The following is a 23,206-nucleotide window of genomic DNA, read 5'->3' as shown; positions in this document are numbered from 1 at the left end:
TATTGTGCTTATGTATATATGTATGTGTATGTATATGTATATATGTGTATGTACACATATGTATATACTTATATATATATGTATGTGTGTGTATATATGTATATATGTGTGTATATATGTATATATGTGTATATATGTATATAAATATGTGTATATGTGTATATATGTGTATATATGTGTGTATAAATGTGTATATATATATATGTGTATATGTATATATGTATATATGTATATGTATATGTATATATGTATGTGTATATGTATATGTATATATGTATATGTATATATATATATGTATATATGTATGTATATGTATATATATATATATATATATATATATATATATGTATATGTGTGCTTATATATATGTATGTATATATGTGTATGTACACATATGTATATACTTATATATATATACTATATATATATATGTATGTATGTGTGTGTGTATATATATATATATATATATATGTGTGTATATATATATGTATATATATATATATATATATTTCAGCAACACGCTTATTTATTTATATATTTATTCATGTATTTATTTATTAACTCACTTATTACCTATCTATTTATGTCTAAAATACCTTTCCTATTTCTGCATCGTCACCCCTTGCTACTGTGAAAACGAAATTTCCCGAATACAGGATGAATAAAGTTATCCAATCCAATCCAATTCTTCCCTCCGCCGCTAGGATGTTCTACGACGAGGAATTGGAGCAGTCGGAGAAGTTCTACCAGGGCCAGCCGCTGTTGCTGCAGCTCTCCTACGCCCTTTACAACATGCTGGTGGCGCACTCGGAGATGGTTTGCTTCCTGGTCATCATCATCAACCACATGGTGTCGGCCAACTCTGCCACGCTGGTGCTGCCCGTCACCATTTTCCTCTGGGCCATGCTGTCGGTGCCGCGGCCCAGCAAGCGCTACTGGATGACCGCCATCGTCTATACCGAGGTATTAAATGACCATTACATTAAAAAAATATAATAATAAAAAATACTTAGCAAGCTAGTGCAGTGCTTCAAAAATATACTAGCCAGATCATCACAAAAAAGCCATATATTTTTTTTAATTATTTTTTTTATTTTACTCATTCACTACCAAACATGCCCCAAGAAATCGTCTTCTTTTTAGCGACACAAAATATTGGCTCGAATTTTGGCTACGTATACACAGAATGTACAAAGAGAAAAGATTATATTTCCAAAGTTGTTTTTGTTTTTTTCATTCGTTATGAGCAGTTGAACATCATAAATAACATCGTTTATACATCTTTAGGCGTAAAAGGAATAAACAATAAATACTAAATGAAATACAAAGAGGTAAATGCATGAAATATTCTGTTATTTTATCTGTTTTGTTTTCTTCATTCAAAACAAACCATGACAAAATAGTCAGTAATACCTCGCCATTTCACGCTTCACTACATCGCAGATTTTTTTTCGGGGGAAATTTTTCTCCGCACTCGGCACTGAAGGAAAATTGTTTTATTTATTTATTTTTTAATACTTGGCAGTTTTTCAATTATCGCGGCCATGTCTGGTCCACATTAATTGCGATAATCGAGGTATTACTGTATTCATTTAAAAAAAAGGATGTTTATTTTTTTTAAAAACATTTACTTCTGAAGCAAATGAACAAAAACTTTCATTGGCCCATCCCACTCAAATAGAATGAATACCTCCCTCAATCCAGACATGACAAACTCGGTTTTTGCATCTCCTGTGTTCCTCAGGTCACCATTGTCATCAAGTACTTCTTCCAGTTTGGCTTCTTCCCTTTCAACCAGAACCAGAAGTACCAGAAGGACAATCCGTACTACCCCCCAAACATTATCGGCGTGGAAAAGAAGGAGGGCTACGTCCACTACGACCTGGTCCAACTCCTGGCGCTATTCTTCCACAGATCCATCCTCAAGGTACAAGCTGGCTAGCCAGCTAGCCAGCCACTCCTAGCGATAGGCTTCCGCGTGGCTTTGAGCATACCACCGCGTCTTGGCAGTGCCACGGCCTGTGGGACGACGACAACCCCAAGGAGAGGAGGGAGGCGTCTCGCCACAGCGAGTCGGAGGACGAGGGGAGCCGCAGGGACGAGAGCGAGAGGGAGTCGGGAGCCGGATCCGTGGCCTCCGCCGGCTCCGTTTCCTCGGGCGTACGCGAACGCCGGGGCTCCACGCAAACGTTGCGCTCCATCAACTTTGGCCCTTCCGTGGACTCGGACCGCGTGCATCTGCAGAACCCGCAGCAACCCACCTACCAACAGCAACGGCGCACCAGCTCCGGCGGGGGTTCGCACGTCTCGCATCGATCCCTGAACTCCGTCGCCAGAACCAAGCGAGGTGAGGTTCTTGTTGGCAGATTTTTTTTTCCCAATTAGTTTGACTTTGAAATAGAATATTCCAGCTCTTTGTTCAGTTTTTTTAAATAGTCACTTGATTTTGTCCGGATTTCCACCACAGAAAGCGTCACCTCCCACGGCAGTAGTCACAAAGATGGCAGCGAAGCCAGCGTTCATCAGAAGACCAAGAAGCAGATGATCTTGGAGAAGTTGAAGGAGCAGCTGTACAAAGCCAGAGCCTTCCTCGTCAACAAGTATCAGCCATCTTTTTTTAATTTTCACCATCTTTTCACTCTCACAAACTTTTCCTTTTGATTGACTTCCCATCTGACCAATTGGATCAAAGCTCTTGGCTCCCATTTCAGGTTCAAGGAGATTTACGTGCCCATGCGTCAGTTCTTCTACGACCTGATCCATCCGGAGTACAGCGCCGTGACCGACGTCTACGTCCTCATGTTCCTGGCCGACACAGTGGACTTCATCATCATCGTCTTTGGCTTCTGGGCCTTTGGCGTAAGCGTCGCCGCTACGTCAAGATGGACGCTATCGTCCAAAATGTTGAAACGACAAACGCAAATTCGGACTCCATTTTGCAGGGTTCCATAATTTTCCAAAATGTCCGTTTCCTTTTTGCGTGCAGAAACACTCAGCGGCGGATATCACCTCGTCCCTGTCGGAGGATCAGGTCCCTGGACCTTTCCTGGTGATGGTCCTCATCCAGTTTGGGACCATGGTGGTGGACCGGGCCCTCTACCTGCGCAAGTCGGTCATGGGCAAGGTCGTCTTCCAGGTCTTACTGGTCTTTGGCATCCACTTCTGGATGTTCTTCATCCTACCCAAAATCACCGAGAAGTAAGAACGTGGCCGCCATCGCCGCCTCAGGTCCAATTCTTTAAGTCGCCGCGTGTGCTTTCCCGTCTCCGCCAAGGCGTTTCAATCAGAACAACGTGGCTCAGATGTGGTATTTTGTCAAGTGCATCTACTTCGGGCTGTCGGCCTATCAGATCCGCTGCGGTTACCCCACCCGCGTCTTGGGTAACTTCCTCACCAAGAGCTACAATTACGTCAACCTATTCCTCTTTCAAGGGTAAGGAATTAAGACAAAAATCGGAGGGTGATTTTTTTCTTGTCTACCGCCCCCAAATTAAAAAAACCAAACTTCAACCCCAACAGATTCCGCATGGTTCCTTTCCTGACCGAGCTGCGTGCCGTGATGGACTGGGTTTGGACGGACACGTCGCTGTCTCTGTCCAGCTGGATCTGCGTGGAGGACATCTACGCTCACATCTTCATCCTCAAATGTTGGCGGGAGTCGGAAAAGGTGACGCAAATAAGACCAAGAATATTTTGGGGCAAATCTGGTTCATTTGGCCTCATTTGTTGTGGGAATTTGAGATGACCTCTTTGTTGCTTTTTGGGCGTGGCACTTTTATTTTTTTCGATGTCTTGTCTCTTGAAAGCACGTGTCCTTCCACCCTCGCAGCGCTACCCGCAACCCCGAGGCCAGAAGAAGAAGAAGGTGGTCAAGTACGGGATGGGTGGCATGATCATAATGCTGCTCATCTGCATCGTTTGGTTCCCGCTGCTCTTCATGTCGCTGGTCAAGTCGGTGGCCGGCGTGGTCAACCCGCCCCTGGACGTCTCCTTCGAGATCACGTTGGCGGGCTTCCAGGTGAGACCCGGCCGGAGCCAAAGAGTCCAACCGAAATGGAGCGCCGGGTCAATTTTGGTCTTCTTCTTCTTCCCGTTGACGGCAGCCCATCTTCACCATGAGCGCCCAGCAGAAGCAACTGCAGGAAGTCAACGAAAAAGACTTAACCAAGTTCGTCAAGACCTACGACGATAACGAAGTAAGTAAAGCAACGGGCGAACCCACTCGGATTCACAAGTTCCGATTCTGATTTTTAATTTTGACAATGCGAGTGTGAGCGTACGGGCAAAATAATCAAATGCGCATCGTGCGTTGAATAGCGTGCTACAATTAGATGGAGGCGTGGTGTGGAAAAAATTAAAAACATCTGTGAATTCTAACTGTAGTGCCTCTTTAAAACGTTGAGTTTTTAGTAATAACTTGACTTTGGTCAAGGTTTACTTCAAATGTTTTTGTAAGATAAGATGACAAAGACGCTTAGCAATTGCTTGTTCATATTGTATCAGTTTTTGTAAGTATAGAAACATCGTAATCGTAGAAACTTGACAACGATTCATCAGACTTTGCCCAAAGTTTGGTTGTTGTCATGGATACTTGACACTAATTAATCAGACTTTGCCCAGAGTTTGGTGGTTGTCATAGAAACTATACTATACTCTGTTTTCCTATATAAAAACTGACCCACTGTTGATTGGGGAGAGAGTTGCAAGGACAACAGACTGTGAGCGGTTCACAGCTGTTCGAGCTCTCTCCCCATCCTTCAGTCTGGTAATAAACCTATTTCCTATTAAATTGATCACACTCTTTCTTAACCTGTTCCTGAAGTTGTATTACAGATCTAACAGTTTTCTTGCTTTTTTTTTTCCACACGGTAGCTGTTATTGACTGTGATTGACTGTTTCAATCAACCGAGTTGCAAAGGATATAAAGTCTTTAAAAAAAAAATATATGTATATGTATGTATATGATATATTTGGTATGTTTTCCAGGCCGCCCTGGAGTGGCTGGGGGGTTACATCCCAGGCGACCTGGTGATCGCTGAGCTGAAGGGCAGCTCCAACTCCCTATGGACCATCAGCCCTCCGAGCAGGGCCACCCTCATCAACATGTTGACCCTGAACGAGGACTTCCCCATCACCGTGTCGTGGTCGGTGCAGCGCAACCTCAGCCTGGGCGCCAAGGCCGAGAAGGCCTTCGGCAAACGGGTCACCAACCTGGCCAAGGACACCAGGAACCAGCTGGTTCGGCTCCTCAGCGGGAACGACAGCCGCTCGCACGTGTGAGTGGAGCGGTCACCCCGACCACCTCCGGGACGGGCCGCCAATCCCCTTTACCTTGCCCCCCCCCCCGCAGGACGCTGAGCAACATCTTCCCGCGTTACATCAGAGCGCCCAGCGACTCGGAAGCCAAGCCCGTCGATCAGCTGTATAAAGGTAGAAAATACTACAACTCGATTTTTCTGGTTATGATGGACACGGCACTGCTGGTGGCGTCTTTTTATGGGGCCTATTTAATATTATCTACACTTTGAAAACCATCTATGTACTATAATTCAAGGGTGTCAAAGCCAGGTTGGTTCGCGAGCCGCATTAACGTCAACTCATGTGGCCCGCACCATTTTAAATATATTTCGATATTTTTTTTAAAAATCGGATTAAAAGAACTAGATCAAAAGCGCTAGAAATTCAGTTGTTTATAGATCAAAAACAATGTTTAGCTTTTTTTTTAATAGTAAGGGAAAACATCAATCATTTTTCATTACAAAAGGAAACAAAATATTTTTTAAATGATCAATATTAAAATGGAAAACAGAAACTATATTTATATATTTTTAGACGCTTTTTGAACTACACACAAAATAAAAAAATGGTTAAAAAAAATTGCAATTATTGATTTAAAAAGGGGAAAATCAGGACATATCATATTCATGTATAATCTTCGTTTGAATTGAATCCTAAAACAGAAAGTTGGCCCTCATGATTCACTTTCTCGGGCCAGATTTGGCCCCCGGGCCGCCACTTTGACACCTGTGCTATAAGATAGACACTTCCCTCTAGTGGTCAGTGGAATCATCTCCTTTTCGGCCCCCCTCCCCCATTTCATGTTTGTATTGTCCGTCCTACACTGTAAACTTTTCAGATAGATTTGGCGGATGCGAGTTGCGAAGAATGGAATCCGTGAAGTGCCGAGGTATTACTGCATTTTTTTAATTTTCATTTTAAGACCACAAGATGATGAACATCACCCTGAGCCTTTGGCAAGTGGAAACGGGTCAGCGTCAGCGTCAGGAGTGGTGGATCGTCAACCAGACGGAACGCGGCCCGGTGGCCCGCAATCAGAGCGAGGACGCCTGCCTGGAACTCTACGTCTTCAGCGACCAAGTCAGCCCGCCCAGCCTGGGCTTCCTGGCCGGATACGGGTAGGAGCGGGGATCGGATCGGGGTGCGGTGCGGCGCGGCGCTCCCACGGAAAGCGCTCCCTTCCTTCTGATCCGACCGACCGACCGACCGACCTCTCCTCCTCAGGATCATGGGCCTGTACGCCTCGGTGGTGCTGGTGATCGGTAAGTTCGTGCGCGAGTTTTTCAGCGGCATCTCTCACAAGATCATGTTCGAGGAGCTGCCCAACGTGGACCGTATCCTCAAGCTGTGCACCGACATCTTCCTGGTGCGCGAGACGGGCGAGCTGGACCTGGAGGAGGACATGTACGCCAAGCTCATCTTCCTCTACCGCTCGCCCGAAACCATGATCAAATGGACGCGCGAGAAGAACCAGTGAGTTAGAAGTTGATTTTTTTTTTTTTCCCCCTCGGGATTTTTGGAGCACAAATTTGGGAGACCGATACTTTTCGTCACACCCGAGACAACGCTGTAAAAAGTTCCCACCTGGGAAGAGGTTTTTTTTTCATTTTTATTTTTATTTTTTGCCGTCAAGCGCTGAAAAACGGGACCTCGGAAAAGGGCTTTCCACACCAAAATGAGCACAATTCTTCTTCTGTCCGACCGGAATGCTTGGAACCGTGGGGGGAGCGTGCAATAGTTTTTCAAACAACCGATGTGGATAGGTGCAAAACACCGACACGACGCCCACGAAAAGCGGGTTTTGCTGTCGTCGGTGTTTGGGTGAACCACTTCTTTTTCATCTTTTTTTTGTTTTTCAAGTATTAACACACATACGTACGCCTTTCTCAGGAAGCGCTCTTTCCATTTTAGTCGGTCGCCGCCATGGCAAAATGGCTCGGAAGTTCATAACACGATCAAAAATGGCTGACTTTATTTGCAGATTATATGTCGGGGAAAATAGAAGTTTGAAACACAACACAAAAACTAAGAATGAGGGTAAATCTTTCGCTTATTTATTAAGACATTTTAGGATTATTTTTTAGTGATATTGATGCAGCAAGTTAAGGGTGAGTGATTATAAGGATGTTGTTTTATTTTTATTATTAGAATCATCATTTTTCATATATTTTCTTATGAATAAAATATTATAGATGAAGTGTTAATAAGGGCCCAAATTAACTCCATTTAAAATGATTTCAAATACAAAAAAATCCATAGTTTTTAACTCATTGGCTGCCATTGACGCTGCTAGCGTCCAATCCATTTTGCACCTCCTTGACAAAATAGATTGGACGCACAGCACTGTCAATGACAGATGACGAGTGCCCGATAAAAGGTTACTAAGCTAGTCTCGTAAATGCATGTTTTTTATGTTGTTGTTTTGTTTCTCTCCATCCAAACTTTACAATATTTGTAACAAAAATACTTTGTATTTAAAGTAAAAACAGTTTTAATTTGATCTGAAACTAAGAAAATGTACATGAAAAGATTTTAATCTTTTAGTGATATAATTTGGGAATCAGTAAAAAAGGCAAAACACAATGTTACAGTTCAAATATTTAAAAATATTACGTATTTGGTATTTTTTGGTAAAGTTTTTAAAAATATAATTTTAACTGGCAGTCATTTTCAATCAAAAATAAACTGATCTTGCAAAAAAACATTTTTTTTTGCGCAATTCTACAACACATACACTCAGGAAGCGCTCTTTTCACATCGCATTCTTTGTGTTTTTTGACACGTTGACTCTCAACTGGACTCGATCCATTTACTAGAACGGCATGTCACGTATGTAACGTTTACCGTACAGGAGAGTCGACGTCGTGTGGGAGGCGGGTCACGAGAAATTTTGTCGGCGCTCTCATATTAAGGTTGAAGGGGAAAAAACAAACAAAAACAAAACAAAAGAAAAACTATGCATTTAAGGGCATTGTAGCATGAGAGAAGCACTTGGTAATTGTTCATTTTAATACTTAAGAGGTCTTAACAGAAGTGTGAAATGTGAAGCTGTACGATGGATCATAAAGGTTGTGATGGAGGTCGTGAATAAAAAAAAATGGCGCCTCATGTCGCCTCTGTCTGCAATCTTTCTCGGCATTTCCACATAAAAACAGGTGAGACAAAAGAGATGTTTTTTAAAAATGTTTGTGTCCGTCCTTGCTCACATTTTGGTTTCGGCTTTAGGTTAGAAAGCAGACAAAGTTTTGCAGAGTCGACGCTGAGTGTTTGGAGGAGAAACCATAGTTGGCGCAAAAGTCTCAAACTAAAATGTGTTGCGTTGATGCAAACATTTGTTCTTAGGTGAGTTTGGGCAGTTTTTTAAGTGGCAACTTTAACAAAGTGAGTGTATATAGTAGCTAGAACTTGGTAAAAATGCTTAAAAAGTATATGTAACAAAAATAATACCTACTGGTTATACCATATATACAATTGTAGGAGAGCAACCATTTGCTGCAGCTAGCTAAGAGATTAAATTTTTTCTTAACTATGCACATCTAAAAATTAAACTAGTATTGAATAAGCTGTATAAAAATACTATTAATTTAACTATGAAAATGCCCGTTGCATAAAAACTAAAGTATATAGAATAAAACTGATGGCATGATATCTGCAACTATATAAAAAAAAGTTAGAATCTGTATAAAATTAATTTTGGGAAAATCATGCAACAGGAATTTAAAAAAAAAATGGTTATAGGTTAAAGTTACTTTAATTTCCACTCAACCTTTTTGTGGGTACCGTGTTCTCCGCACTATAAGGCGCATATAAAATGAATTTTTTTCCAAAAGGTTTGGAATCCAATGCACAATATGGGTAAATCATAACATTTAGCACAGCGCCACCTAGTGGCTCCGTAACACATCACCCCTCAACTACTACTGGATCCGATAGTACACTTACTATACGCATATGGATTTTTTTTAAATAGGTCATTCTATGACATTGCATGACATTTGCCAAAATATTTGCGTAAACTCGCTAATATACAAAATATAAAGACTACAGTGCCACTGAATAGATCGTTTATTGATGTCTCATATGTACATCAGATTGACTTTTGCTTGTTCAAGGAATGTACACATGGGCAGAGCAAAATTTAAAACAAAAAAGTACATGAACCGTCCCTTAAATATTTCCTTTAAGAACTGTGAGATGATTCGGCATTTTTGTATCGACTGGAACACTAAATAAAACAAGTTATCATATCCACACATTTACATTTGTATTTTTCTAGGATGCACAAAAACAAATGTACACGTGCACGTCACAACTTTCATACTTGCATTTTAACTGAAAACAAATCAGCAACACTTAGTCTTTTTCACATCGTTTGTTTTTTTGCGCGTGGCGGCCATGCGGCAAAAAGTGTCGAAGGTTTCTGACGGGATGGCGGGAAGGTGGGCGGACCCCGAGGCTAACACAGGCCGCCCTCGTAGTCGTCGTCATCGCCTCCTCCGGCGGCGGGTGCGTCCCCGCCGGCGCCCCCTGCTGGTGCGGCGTTGGCCTTCTTCTTCTTGCTTCCTCCGCCCGGCACCCGCAGTGAAATGGCCAGCTTGGCGTACTAAGAAATCGCAGTGAGCGAAGGCGCGTCGGACGGGCGTCCAATTTGTCGGAACCGGGAGAATCCATCCCTCCCGGTTCCGACGGATTGGACGTCAAAAAGTTTAGCTATTCCGCGGGTTCCTCACGTCGTTGTCCATGTACTTGAGCAGAGGGGAGTTGCAGACTCGGGACACCTGGTCCTCGTCCTGCTCGTCGTAGCCCTGCAGCAGCGTCTCCATGGCGACGCAGTCCTCGCTGCCGCTGTAGCCGGGCAGGCTGCCAAAAAAAAGGTACCAAAATTTACACATGCACTGCGGTGACAAAGTGAGGCGTGGGAAATCCGGCTCAGGCTTGCCGCACCTGTAACTCTCTCGGACGCACTTGTCCGCCGCCACGTAGTCGCCCCGGTGAAGGTGGATCAGAACCTGAGCTGTGGTTTTCTGAAAGTAAACACCCGTCCAATTATGGTCACATCAGGTATGTCATTATTACCCACCCAAAGCGGGTTTAAAAAAAAATGGAAATCTAAACAATGGCATTTTTTTCCTCTTTGACTGACCTTGAAGCACGTTGCAAAGTTCTCAATCTCCTTGTACATGTTCTTCTCCTTCTGCAAAGCCACGGCAGCATCATCCAACCTTTGCACGCACACATTTTTAACGTCAACAATTTATGCCACGAAGAAAGAAAAAAAAATTGCCAAATGTGCCACTCTTGACCTTTTTAAGCGCACCAGCAGCCTGGAAGCTTTGCCCAGCAACTCCACGGCTTGACGCAAACGGTCCTCGTTCTTCGGCAAACATAACGACACAGTTGGCCGTTTTGGAAATATGGCATACGAATATTATTTTTACCTCATAGACACCAGCAGCCTTCTGATACAAGTCGACTGCTTTCTCAAGGTTGAGAGGTTCGATCAGCCTGCGTGCGCAAAGAAATGAGATACATTATTGTTGGGGTTATTCTGGGATATATATCTGCGTATTAATCATATGTATGTGTGGAATATTAATCATTATATGTATATGTGATACAATAATCATTATAAGCAGACGAAAGCTCAGTATAACAAGGACACTTCCCCCCTGCAGCTGGCCCCGAGGACATTTAATTGTTTTGAGGACTATTGACCTGACAGATCACCCAGTCCTGGGCCGAGGACTGTTGATCTGAGTTTGCAATGAAGATCTGTGAAGGACTCTTAAATTGCTTTGACTTGGATTCCTTCCGGCAGATGGCAATAATCGAATCAACTTCCGAAAATTCTCGCATATTGTTTTAAAATAGTGTCGCTCGTTTCACCTTTTATGGAAATTGTTATGCTTATTTGTGCAAATTCTTAGACAGATGTTTTTGGTTTCCGACCTGATATGCAATTGTTGTTGCAGTTGTTTTTTGACCTTAATTGTGTCATTCGGTTAGCTTATGGAATTGTTTGAATAAGATAACCTTAAGTGTTTTGATTATGCAGGTTATACTAAATGGACAGAAGAGGATGCCTTTCTTCGGAATGCTCCGGTGGCGAGGACGAGCCAGGATCGATTCTCACTTGCAAGTATACGCTAGATTATGTCTCCGATGTCTCTCCCTTTACCTGTTAATAAACCTATCATTAGCGCAGTGTGATATGAAAAAACAAGTACAATGTTACTTTTTTAGTTACGATTCATTTAAAAATGATAAAATTTTGACAATGTGTGCTTCCACTCACTATTTTTAATCAACATTAAATTGACCTGCCACGCATGTTTCATGAATAAAGTAGTGCTACAACCTAAAACTATCCAGTATAAACAGAAACCCATTTCACGACGGCTGACTCACTTGCCAGCGCGGTCCAAAGCCATGGCCGCCGTGTCGGGCGTCCCGTTCTCCATATACATCATGCACGCCTTCTCGATGTACTGAATGGCTTCGGGCATCTTTTTCTGCTCCTTCAGCATCATTCCTGCTTGCTCGATAGCTCTTAGCAAAACAGACAAATGCATTTACATCTCTCTTTGTTTTTAAGGATTAAAAAGACTCACTTGGCAGCATGGAAAAGCCTGTGGAGGGGAAAGCTAAGGAAGAAAACGCAAATAGAAAATGTGAAGCTGAGGGAAGAATACACATTAGCAAAGGATACGTCTTGTTTTCGGTGTGGTATTCAGCTTCTTTCAGGTAAGCGTCCTTAGCTTGATCGTATTGCTTGGCGTTCTTGAAGCACACAGCTGAAAATGAACAGTTTATCATCTATCAAAAGTCGTGGATTAATTTAAAAGGATTAGTTGATTAATGGTGGCAGCTCTAATTTGTATATACATATTTGACATGGCCAATTCATCCTTGTTTGACTTTTCTTCTACTTTTATTTTCTAGAGCCGTGTGGCGCCGTGCTGCCCCCAGAGGTCAGTATTGGTACTACAAAACAACCACATTTTTATAGGTGTGTTATTAATAATTACATTGCACTGCACACCACACGGCCATTTCCCCTCTTCGTTTTTTGTGGGTCACACTTGCAAAATACGCGAACTCTGCGTTGTTTTATTGGATATTTTATTTTAATTTTTAGTACGTACCCGCTTTGGCGTATTCCGAGGCAGCGCTATCAAAATCCGGTTTCCACTTTGTCAAGCTTGTCTTCAAGCTGCAATAAATGATATTATTCGTGCAAATCTAGATGACACGCATTCACCTGTCAGTGTTTTACGTATGAAGACACTATCAATGTGTTACGTTAGAAGCCACAACAGTGGCCCATTAGCCGCAACTCGTTAGCACCAAACGTCAGTTGAAGGCGATAAGCTTACCATTTCTCGGCTTTAGCTATATGTTCGTGGGCTTCGTTTATCTTCTGGGCGGCCATGTTGTCATTCAACGACGATGCGATGGAGGTTCGGTAACGGTTTTGAGTTGCCCTGGAGGTTCTGCCCGTCGTTGTTTGGATTAAGATGCGGCGGCGACGCGGCGTGACGTCACTCCATGGCGCAGCCTACGGGTGCTGGCGAGGCCCCAAAATTCCACATTCGAATAACGCTTTTAAAATTCACAACAGCAGTAGTACATGAGTTAAAAATGTTACATATATAAACCCAAATGCGTATTGCACGTCTATTATTGTTTTTACTGGAAGGAAAGGTAGCAGTCGGTTGCAAACTTGACCCCTAGGGGGTAGTGTTTGACGCTATTAGTACTGAGATGATCATAATCGTGGCCAGAAAACAAAATGTAGCTCATATACTGTGAAATACTTTTAAGGTGTTCACTGTTCTTGTTGTGGTACTTTTTTATTTTTACCAATGGGCTTATAGTTTTAAAGTTGTCACAATTTGGATGAAGTACAAAACAATGCAAAGGATTCTGTTTATCTGGAAGTCAAATAAAGGGGTTATAATTTAACGTGCGAGACATATTTTATTTTGAAAGATAAAAGGTCCCAGAGGTCAGAAATATGGCAATGCTTTGAACTTGACTGCTCAGTCAGAAATCTGCATGCTCTCTCTTCATAGACGAAATTGCTTTACAAATCTATTTTAGCGTCACTGGTCCCTTAAGAAAACATATTCCCACCGTCAAAAATAAAAACTAATTATTCTTTTTTTGGGTACATTTCCGACGGAAACGGAAAGAGTTTGAGTCTAGCCAATGATATCCCCGCCTCTCGGCCTTTAATGGCCGGACAACAACAATCATCATCAGGAAGCGAACTTGCCCAAAGTTACCAGGGGACAAAAGAAAGTTTGCAGTGATAGAAAGTTTTCCAACGTTTTGTTTCTTCAACTTTTAATCACCCATGCAGAGCCGCTGATGGATTCGCGATACGACATCCCGCGGAGGGCCGGCGTCGGCAGCGGGAGCTTCTCCAACTCGTCGCCCGCTCTGGGGGCTCAGTCGCGCCGCAGGAAGATACCGCCCAGGCCCGCTGACTTCAAACTTCAAATTATTATTATCGGCTCACGGGGTGTCGGTAAAACCAGCATTATGGAACGTTACACCGACGCCACTTTCTCCGAGGCCTGCAAGTCCACCGTAGGTAAGGGGCGAAAAAAGTCACCGTTGTCGACTATTCACAGTACTATGTGGAGGGCTCCGTCTATTAACAGGTTTACAATGGTCAAGGGTCAGTCTAATACAAGTTGACACTACCCCTATTACATTATTCTTTTCTCTATTCTTATGGGGGAAAAGTCGCGTGGAAATAACTACGTCTTAATTTAAAGTTATGTTTAAGAAAAGTGACAAGTTAGCTTTTCGAAATAGCTAACTGGCATTAAAATCGAAATAATTTCATTAGCATTGACTTCGTTTCGGGGATCAATTGAGGACAGGTTTTCGTCATTAACTAATTATTTAACCCTACGCGTTTTGTTTGTTTCTTGTGACTTTCATTTTATTTAATCCAATTTAAACGTGACGCCGGTATAAGTATGAGAATAAACAATGCATTGTACTGGTTGTAGACGACCTCTCCTGCCGGTTGAAATAATTCCACACTGTTAATGTGATTTGAAATGTCATAACCCAGATGTTGACATCACATTTTCTGTCCGTGGTTTGTTGTTTGTTGCAAAACAGCTCAGGAGGCTCTGCCACGACTTGCAAATCCCAAAATAGTCGCCCGCCTGCTGGCAGCTGCCAGCTCTATTTTGAAATTTCCCTGCACTCGCCGCCGACTATCACAACTGTTGATCGATTTATTAACAAATGCACTGTTTCTGTCCTAGGAGTGGATTTTAAAATCAAAACGGTGGAGCTGAGGGGGAAAAAGGTCCGACTTCAAATCTGGTGAGCGAATGTTTGTAAATGGCACCCTACCGTCCGTGTGTTTTCATCTGGGTCACATACTCTAAAAGTCTAACACATTTTCTGCCTTATTGCATGTCACTGCCGCACGCGAACCATCACGGCTGGTGTCACCACTGCTTTGTGTGATTAACACGTCTCTTCCTTTCAACCTAACCCTCCCACCAGCCATCATGTCTGCATCCCTACCCACCTTCCGTGTGTGTTTTGTCTAGTTTAGACAGCTTCCATCACACATCCATCTTTAAGGAATAACGCCGTCTTCTCGTAGCTCGGCCCGCACTGTGACTCACGGGGCTGCCCCAGGTACAGTAACGCCACCTTAAAAGAGACCTGTTACAGAAAAAAATAGATGTTTGAATGGGCTGTTTAAGTCTAACCGTGTGTAGAGGTGTCCCCGATTTAATAATAAATAATCCTGAGGTATATTGCAAAAAAAAGAATAGTAATATACTATAAATTTCTAGTTACACTGTGAAACTACTTTTTCAGAACAACAAGAAAATGTCCAGTGGCAATATACAACTCAAAAAAATCTGAATCAATAAAGCTCAATGTATGACATTGTATTATATCTTAAAAAATAGAATAATCCAGAGATACATTGCAGATAATGACATATACACTACATTTTATAATATAATTTCATATTGACACAACATTTACAACAGAGCATAAAAGTCAGGAAAATCACAATTAAGAGGTCAATTTTTCACATTGGACTGTTTTTTTAAAATTAAGTTTAATTATGAGTACCAAACATTTAAACATATTTTTTTGATTGCTGCACAATTTAATTTGCAAAATAAAATAAGTTTATGATAAGACTTCATGCCTTTAATGTTGATTAGCTTCGTTTAAAAAAAAATTGGAGTTGTGTTGGCTTTATGAGTGAAATATTACTATTGGTCAGTCTCCGCCCCCAGGTTAAGTACCTGGCTTCAGACTCCTTTAAAAGTCATCACTTGATTGACAAGACACAACGCGACGGTCAAAACGGGCTAGCTCAGGAATTCATTTCACAGTAGGATGAAATATTTGCACTGACAAAAAAATGTGTCTGTGCTTGTGAAAGGGACACAGCCGGCCAGGAGCGCTTCAACAGCATCACGTCGGCGTACTACCGTGGCGCCAAGGGGATCGTGCTGGTCTACGACATCACCAAGCAGGAGACCTTTGACGACCTTCCCAAGTGGATGAAGATGGTCGACAAGGTCACTCATTGATTGAAAATTATGTTCTGATTGGGCCATTTTTGGATTCACCTGCAGTTCAGAATTGCCAGCAAATTTGGGAAAATCTCATTTTTTATGCTCATCATGGTTGTATTTTTACATTGTGAAGGTTTATTTTGTAAGTTTCTTCTTTGCCTCCTACGTTAGTACGCGTCCGAGGAGGCGGAGCTCCTTCTCGTGGGAAACAAGTTGGACTGCGAGAGCGACCGCGTCATCGCCAGACAGCAAGGAGAGAGGGTGAGTGTTTGGAAGCAGCCCCACCTCAAGAACATTCTGGGAAACTTTCGTCCGTTTTAAGCGCCGCCAATTAGGAACTCTTGTGTCCTCGCGACAGTTTTGCTCTCGGATAAGCGGCATGCGTTTCTGCGAGACGAGCGCCAAAGACAACTGCAACGTGGATGAGATCTTTCTGAAGCTGGTGGAGGACATCCTCAGCAAGGTGGGCACATCACTAGAGCGGAAAGCCATTTGGCGGGCGGGGCGGGATTTGTTTACGGTTTGTGTCAACCCTGTGTCGTGGCTCCAGATGCCGCTGGAGGTTCCCAACAAGGAGCTCTCGGGCAGCGTGCTCTCTCTGCAGCCTGAACCCGAAGTGCCTCCGGAGCTGCCCCCACCTCGCATACGCTGCTGTTGAGGAAAAACAAAAACAAAACAAAAAACTAACTCCATACACACCAAACAACCAGTTCACAACCTTCTGCTCGCGCGTGCAATGTACCAAATTGACCACGAGAGGGCAGCCGCGCTTTAGAAGTCCCCACTGCACTCTACCCACATTTTGCCACCCTCACCCGGACTACCTCACTAGCTAGCTGTACACCCACACACAAACGTGCCTTTGAGGTAGAGCGCCCCCTTTTCAGTTTAACCGCTACTGCTAAAGCACACGTTTCTTTTTTTAACGCCGCCATGAAGAGGCTTATCACAGTAGGTTGTGACTCATCAGTATTGCCTATCCAGAATGTGCCGGGATGTGTTTAGGAAAGAAACACACTTGCAAGAAGTTGACGGGAATGATAGAAATCGAACGTTTTCGCACATGAACAAAGGTGGTTTTTTTTGTTTTTTTGCAGTGATGCAACAAGTCCGCTGAAAATGTTGAGTGCACTTAAGAAAAAGGTCTTCCTTGTTTAAATTTCTATTCCTTTGAATGTGGTTTTTATGTTAAATGAGTACACGCATACCGAATTGGGAGTGTTTTCCCTCATCCAATTGTTGGATTACCTTAAGAAATGATCCAACAATTTTAGTGTTTAAAAGCGGTTTTTCTTTCCTGAGATCAGACCAGCCGAATCATACGCGCTGAACCTGTTCATTATTTGTCTCACGCAGAGCTGTACGAACAATTGCTGATTTATTTTTCCCCTTTCCTCGTTATGAAAACGAGTTCGCGCGTAAGCAAAGCAAGTTCTGCTACCAAGCTCTCTAAAATCAATCCTTTGTTCAACACTTATAAACTCGAGGACCCATTTTTCTAGATCATCTTTGTCCACTAACCTTCATATCGCTCCTATAATTCTCTCCAAATGGTTGGAACTTCTCTTTGCAATTTGGGTTTGTTGCTATTTATAACGATGTTGGCATTGTTGGACTAATGAAATTAAAGATGTCTATATTTATTACTGGATTCACGTCGACATGTGCTTTCTTTTCAATGTTGTTCTTGTTTATGCATCCATCTAACATGTTTTTCTTGCTTTCTAAACCGCAGACGACAACTGCCGTCATTAATTCTGATAAAGGTGCGTGCATATTTTTAGTTTATATATTTCAGATATGTATCCAGAATTCTGCCTTGATGTTGACTTGGGGAAAAACATGATCGTGTGCATCACAGGAAAGACATTTTTATTTATCTGCTGTAATAATGGAGAAAAACATTAGCCAGAGTCAGTCATCTGTTTTCCGTATGTCGCACCTGAAGCTTGATAACATCCTGATGATTTGATTCAGGTGTGTTGGTGGAGGGAGACATGTAGGAAAACAGACTGGACGGTGGCCCTCAAGGTCCACAATTGGGCTCTCATGCATTCTCTGCCATGCTGTGAACAAAAAAAATGATCATCTATATCAGTCAATGGCAGCCAATAATGAAACTGCTGCAATATTCTTTTTCCACCCTAGGCCAAGTCTAAGTCACGTGGTTGCAGGGTGTGCTTTTCTAACAAGCGACCTGCTTCCATCCCAAAGCCACGAGGTGTGTGCGCGTGTTGCATCTCGCGCATGCGCACTCCAAAGTCAATCACGGGCGTCACACAACCGCAGCGATTGCGGACCTGACACGTCGATCGCAGCCGAGGAGTCGTTCCCGAGACGCGGCCGGGACGGAGATGGCGAGCCGCCGCCGACTCGTAAGGCCGAATGTAGCGACGTCTCCGCCGCCAGCATGTCTGCAACCTGGCCGTCTAATCCGGCGGTAGGTAACGACTGCAGTCGTCCTCCCCCACGGGGACTCTTCGGACACGGTGCGGGAATAAGTGAGTGAATGAGTGAGTAAGAGAGAGAGCGAGCGAGCGCACGATGCTCATCTGGAAGCCCACCAGGAAGACGCTCCGCAATTGTTTCCGACCCGTTGCCAACGTCGACCTCCCGCCGCCGGTGTACGATGGAAAGCTCCGGTGGCTCCGCGGGCAGCGACACCAGAGCCAACCAGCCGGAGAAGAAGAGATCGAACCGGGTGCCCTCCCCGGCCAGACCTTTCCTGAAGGACGTACACGGCCGCGCCGCCAAGCCTGCGCTCCTCGGACCCAAATCGCCCAAACTCGGCGGCAAACAGCAGCCTCCCAACCGGGGCTCCAGGCGCAACCTCGCCACCGCCAAAGAGAACCCCCCCGCGGCCACCAGGAGTAGCGCCAAGGCCGGCTTGAGCAAGAAACCCATTCGCCTTCCCGCAGCCGAGCTGAAAGCAGCCGGCAGTCCGCTCCTCGCCAAGGCCAAGAAGGCGAAATTGGTTCCGGCGTACCTCGCTCATGGCTCCCCGCTCCGGGTACCGACGGCTCTGGTGGCTCAGACCGACAGCAGTTCGGACCTGTCGGACTGCCCGTCCGAGTTGGCGCCGATGGCCAGCAGCGACGGTGACGGTGACGGCGACGGCCAGTCTGCCACCGGCTCCAGCGACAGGGAGCACCCGCGGACCCCGGGGCTTCATCCCCTCCCCGAGGCTCGTGTGCCGTCTCTGGTCCGGTCCGGTGTGGAGAAGAAAACCAGAGGAGCCGAGGATGAACTGCTAAGGGAAATTGAGGATTTGCGATCGGAGAATGATTATTTGAAGGTAAGCGCTTTTATATTTCTCGGTAGTAACGTCCATTGACGGCAATAGATGTCCAATTGATATCCAATTGATGATCATGTTTCGGTGGTCAACGTCTAATCCACTCCAAGGCAGGGGATGGCGAGTATTTGTTCCCATTGACAGCGTTAGACGTCCAACTGGACTAGCGCCATCAATACCAGCCAATGGCAGGGCACGCATTTTCACTTTAAACCAATTTTACAATGCTTGGTGATTAAGACTTTGTTGCTTTGTCCGTTACAATTTCAACTTGGCCACAATTCAGGGTGTACCCCGCCTACTGCCCATGAGGTGGGATAGGCTCCGGCACCCCGCGACCCTGGCGAGGATAAGGCAGGAAGCTTTATTGTCATTGCAAAAAAATAATATACAGCTAAATTTCACGAGGTTGCGTCAGTGAGTCACATTAGATAAAATTGAGAAAACCAACAAGAACCAAACAAAAAAGCAAAATTCAGAGCAGTACTCAGTGGAACAGAAAATGAACCAATTGCAGACTTGTGTCATCGTGTGTTTCATCTGTGCACATTTGTGTGTATCTTGGCCTTGGTGACAACATTGCGAATGGTTAATCAGCTTTTCTCCTCACCAAAGCCACCCCATCCGTCCGTCCGTCCGTCCCACAGGACTAACATGTCCCATGTGTGCTCGACCCGGGTTCAGGCGGCCTCCTGCGGGGCCAGCTGCTCCAATACTTGACATGCTAACCCCAAAACACCCACGCATACACTAATAATAACTAACTAAATATGTCCAGCCTTTTTCCAATAACCAAATCAATAGAATGGGCAGTTAAACAGGACACCTTTCCATGCAAGACCAAAAATTCACACTTTTCATTCCATTAGAGGCTGTTATTTAGCCACTTTAAATAGCGCACCATAAAACTCTTGCCCTTTTCAAATGATCACCGTCGTGTTTCCTGCCGAGGCTCGATGAATCAAACGGCTCGTTTCTCGTAAAAAGAAACGGATTACAGATTTTTCATTGGAAAACAGATCTTTGTGCAAATTAGGGCTGCCACAAACGGTTGTTTAAATAGCCAGTTAATCAAGAAGTATTTTGTAATGAGTGGCCTCATCACTTCATCAATTCATCTTTCTTTGGTTCACTCTCAGCTTAACATTTTAGCTGTAAATGTGCAATTGAATCAACTGAGAAAAGTTGGACTATGAATAACTATTTCACCCTCATTTTTTTTCCCAACCAAAAGCAAAGTTGCAAATATTCCATTTTATATTAGTTGCTTTCATTAGGGACAGGCCAGTCAGTCAGTAGTTATATGTCCCCCTTTTTGTTTTTATTTCTACCAAAAAAAAGAAAACAATAATCAATAAAAAGCCAATATTTACAGGTTTTCTTATTTTTGGCTTTAAATGTAATGTACATTGAAAAATAATATTTACTCCTTTTTAACTATCTAAAATAATTCAATAAATATAGATACAAACTAATAGATAAGCATATATTAGGATGACACTAAAAGTAAATTAAACAACTAACAAACAAAATAGTAATCATGCTATCCTTATTTTAAGTTACATTGGCATTTTGTTGAATTTTAGTTGAAAAAAACAAGAAGCACCTTCCAAAAAGATCACTTTTTGGACCAACATACTTCATTAACTCCTTTGTCGCTGTTGACGGCAGTAGACGTCCAATCTGTTTCACCGTCGAACTCGATGACAAAAAAAAACATGTTATGGGCGCGTTTTGTTTTGTTCTAATGTCAAACTAGAACAAATGGAGCGTACCTTTAGCGATGACATGCTAATACGTGCTTGTGATTAGAGAGGTCCGGCAGTGCGGCTGCCGATGATGTAACTAAGCATCTTATCTTTGTGGCTTGCTCCAATATTTCATGTCTCCTTTCTGCATCCAACTCGGCTTCCATGTGTCATTTGCCATGACAGCTTAAGAACTGCTTAGTAGAAGAGAAGGAGGCTCAACAATAGCATCATTCAGGATGACAAAAGAAAGTATGAATCATCCATACCCCCCACACACATTTTTTTCCCATTGATGTATTCAGCGGCTTTTAAATAGATCTGAAATTCATTAGATTATATTTGCAGTCAATTCATGATTTCCTGTCTTCGCAGGCACCCGCCCAGTCTCTTCTCCTTGTAAGGATAAATTGATAACTTTTATATGCTGTGTATTTTGAGGAACCTGGTTCTTTTGACTTTGGGAAGCCTATTTTAATGTTTACATATGTACAGTAATACCTCACTTATGACCTGGTACATAACCCATAGCTGTCAACCTCGGCCAATCGCTCCACTTATCAATGATTGCAATTGCCCTTATAAAGTGATAATAAACTTGGCATGTATTTACTCCCATAGGACGCACTTAAAAGTGTAAAATTTTCCCCAAAGTGAACAGGGTGCAACAATCAGTCAGTGCGCCTTGTGTATGCACTAAATTCAAGATTGTGTAGATGTCGCTGTATGATGCTAACAGCTTGACTGTTTTGGTACATTGCTTGACAACATTAGCAATTGACGATTACGTTTTCGTCTGCTAACAGTCACCGAGACGATCCGGATTAGAGCCGAAATGGGTATAACGAGATCGTTGTTTTTTTTTAAAAAAAGGGTACTTTTTTAATAACATTTTTTCCCGTACAAAAGTTCTTATCCATATAGACAATTTGAAATGATCAAAAAATGTATAAAATATGGGGAAAATGTCTGAGTTGACAGCTATGATAACTGTTTTATGGGGTCGATTTAATATTATTTGGACTTATGAAACGTTCTCCGTACTATTATTTAACCCTTGGATGTAGACACTGCCCTCAGTGGCTAGTGATTTAGTAATCTCCTATTGCATATTGCCTTTTTTGCCTCATTTCATGTTTGAATTATTGTTCCTACACAATAAACTTTTCATATAATTGGCAGAAACAAGAAAAAAACGATGTGGTGAATGCGCGGTAGTCGATCCGCAAAATAGCGAGGTATTACTGTAGTATTTGTATTTATTTACACGAGGTAATTCAACAGAAAACCAGAACTTTTTACAATGCGTAAAGTATCGTCTCAGTCCTACACTTCGGTTTTTAAACTCACAACTAACTAAGCAATGCGGTGGTTCGCAGGACGAGGCGGAAGAACTGCGGGCAGAGATGGAGGAGCTTCGCGACACCTACATGGACGAAGAAGTGTACCAGCTGCAGGAGCTGCGCCGAGAACTGGAGCGCTCCAACAAGAACTGCCGCATCCTTCAGTACCGCCTGAGGAAGGCCGAGCAGAAGGGCCTGCGCGCCGCCCAGACGGGACACGTTGACGGGGAGCTTCTGCGTGCCCTGGAGCAGGACCTCAAGGTGTGTCCCAAATCCCCGTCCCCGAGACGGCGAACTGACTCACCCGCTCCCGGTGTGCCGTCTCAGGTGGCCAAGGACGTGTCGGTGCGCTTGCACAACGAGCTGGAAAGCGTGGAGGACAAACGCAGCCGGGCCGAGGACGAGAACGAGCAGCTGCGCCAGAGGATCATCGAGGTGGAGATCTCCAAGCAGGCGCTACACAACGAGCTGGAGCGCGCCAAAGAGGTCAGTGAGGAAACCGGGGGTGCTCAGACTCGGATTGGTTGGCGGGCCAACTACTTCTGGGGTGGGGGCGATCCCTTTATTTCCATTTTAAGGTACAGTGGTACCTCGACGTACGAGTGCCCTGACATATGAGTGCCCTGACATACAAGCAATTTTAGATACGAGTAAAATTTTGAGGGTCTTTCCAGGGATGCTTCTTGTTCGTTTGTCTAGCCCTGCAGATTTTCGGGTATTTCCAGGTGACTTCCTGTGTTTTTTATTTTTGGCATTTTAAGGTTCCCCCGTCGCCGATCGGAATCTTTTTGAAGAATGTGACGGAATCTCATTGACCCAGTTAGCACGCGCCAACGAGCGAGGAGATTCTCTGCCGCAGTGGCTGGCACCCGCCGTCGTCGTACGTGTGCCTCGCTCCCTTTCAACGCAAATAAGCGCAATCTAGAATTCACCACTGCGTTA

The 23,206-nt window shown here is 43.6% G+C and overlaps 4 protein-coding genes across 12 annotated transcripts in view; 3 read left to right on the top strand and 1 right to left on the bottom strand.

Moving 5' to 3' along the window:
• The window catches only part of piezo2b (piezo-type mechanosensitive ion channel component 2b), a 50,096-nt gene extending 42,565 nt beyond the window's left edge, over window positions 1-7,531 (top strand). For all 4 annotated transcript variants that reach the window (XM_077615732.1, XM_077615734.1, XM_077615733.1 and 1 more), the window contains 14 exons: window positions 705-963; window positions 1,745-1,927; window positions 2,011-2,347; window positions 2,468-2,600; window positions 2,712-2,859; window positions 2,987-3,198; window positions 3,275-3,433; window positions 3,520-3,667; window positions 3,830-4,018; window positions 4,104-4,196; window positions 4,987-5,276; window positions 5,351-5,430; window positions 6,221-6,416; window positions 6,523-7,531. In XM_077615732.1, coding sequence (XP_077471858.1) covers window positions 705-963; window positions 1,745-1,927; window positions 2,011-2,347; window positions 2,468-2,600; window positions 2,712-2,859; window positions 2,987-3,198; window positions 3,275-3,433; window positions 3,520-3,667; window positions 3,830-4,018; window positions 4,104-4,196; window positions 4,987-5,276; window positions 5,351-5,430; window positions 6,221-6,416; window positions 6,523-6,775 — 2,680 coding nt within the window. In that variant the 3' untranslated portion in view covers window positions 6,776-7,531. The remainder of the gene's footprint in view (window positions 1-704; window positions 964-1,744; window positions 1,928-2,010; window positions 2,348-2,467; window positions 2,601-2,711; window positions 2,860-2,986; window positions 3,199-3,274; window positions 3,434-3,519; window positions 3,668-3,829; window positions 4,019-4,103; window positions 4,197-4,986; window positions 5,277-5,350; window positions 5,431-6,220; window positions 6,417-6,522) is intronic.
• A 1,817-nt stretch (window positions 7,532-9,348) lies between these two features.
• On the bottom strand, window positions 9,349-12,862 carry napgb (N-ethylmaleimide-sensitive factor attachment protein, gamma b). Its single transcript, XM_077615144.1, has 11 exons — window positions 12,675-12,862; window positions 12,444-12,511; window positions 12,008-12,092; window positions 11,910-11,927; window positions 11,707-11,847; window positions 10,737-10,803; window positions 10,602-10,672; window positions 10,442-10,520; window positions 10,243-10,322; window positions 10,029-10,158; window positions 9,349-9,901 (listed from the first exon to the last, which is right to left on the bottom strand). The coding sequence occupies exons 1-11, from the start codon at window positions 12,728-12,730 to the stop codon at window positions 9,755-9,757; spliced, it is 942 nt and encodes a 313-aa protein (XP_077471270.1). The 5' UTR covers window positions 12,731-12,862; the 3' UTR covers window positions 9,349-9,754.
• rab12 (RAB12, member RAS oncogene family) lies at window positions 12,183-17,529 on the top strand. 2 transcript variants are annotated; one of them, XM_077615147.1, is made up of 7 exons: window positions 12,183-12,307; window positions 13,664-13,897; window positions 14,589-14,649; window positions 15,743-15,881; window positions 16,050-16,139; window positions 16,237-16,341; window positions 16,429-17,529. In XM_077615147.1, the coding sequence occupies exons 2-7, from the start codon at window positions 13,672-13,674 to the stop codon at window positions 16,534-16,536; spliced, it is 729 nt and encodes a 242-aa protein (XP_077471273.1). In that variant the 5' UTR covers window positions 12,183-12,307; window positions 13,664-13,671; the 3' UTR covers window positions 16,537-17,529. The 2 variants fall into 2 exon arrangements, with proteins under 2 accessions (XP_077471273.1, XP_077471274.1); XM_077615148.1 differs by having other exon boundaries at window positions 12,207-12,269.
• mtcl1 (microtubule crosslinking factor 1) overlaps window positions 17,524-23,206 on the top strand; it is a 27,582-nt gene continuing 21,899 nt past the window's right edge. For all 5 annotated transcript variants that reach the window (XM_077615141.1, XM_077615139.1, XM_077615137.1 and 2 more), the window contains exons 1-4: window positions 17,524-17,644; window positions 18,027-19,173; window positions 22,301-22,525; window positions 22,592-22,750. In XM_077615141.1, coding sequence (XP_077471267.1) covers window positions 18,508-19,173; window positions 22,301-22,525; window positions 22,592-22,750 — 1,050 coding nt within the window. In that variant the 5' untranslated portion in view covers window positions 17,524-17,644; window positions 18,027-18,507. The remainder of the gene's footprint in view (window positions 17,645-18,026; window positions 19,174-22,300; window positions 22,526-22,591; window positions 22,751-23,206) is intronic.

The sequence above is a fragment of the Stigmatopora argus genome, chromosome 12 (assembly GCF_051989625.1).
Source record: "Stigmatopora argus isolate UIUO_Sarg chromosome 12, RoL_Sarg_1.0, whole genome shotgun sequence".
NCBI classification, from domain to species: Eukaryota; Metazoa; Chordata; class Actinopteri; order Syngnathiformes; family Syngnathidae; genus Stigmatopora; species Stigmatopora argus.
Note: the sequence above shows the minus strand (reverse complement) of the source record. Positions and strands in the feature narration are given on the sequence as shown.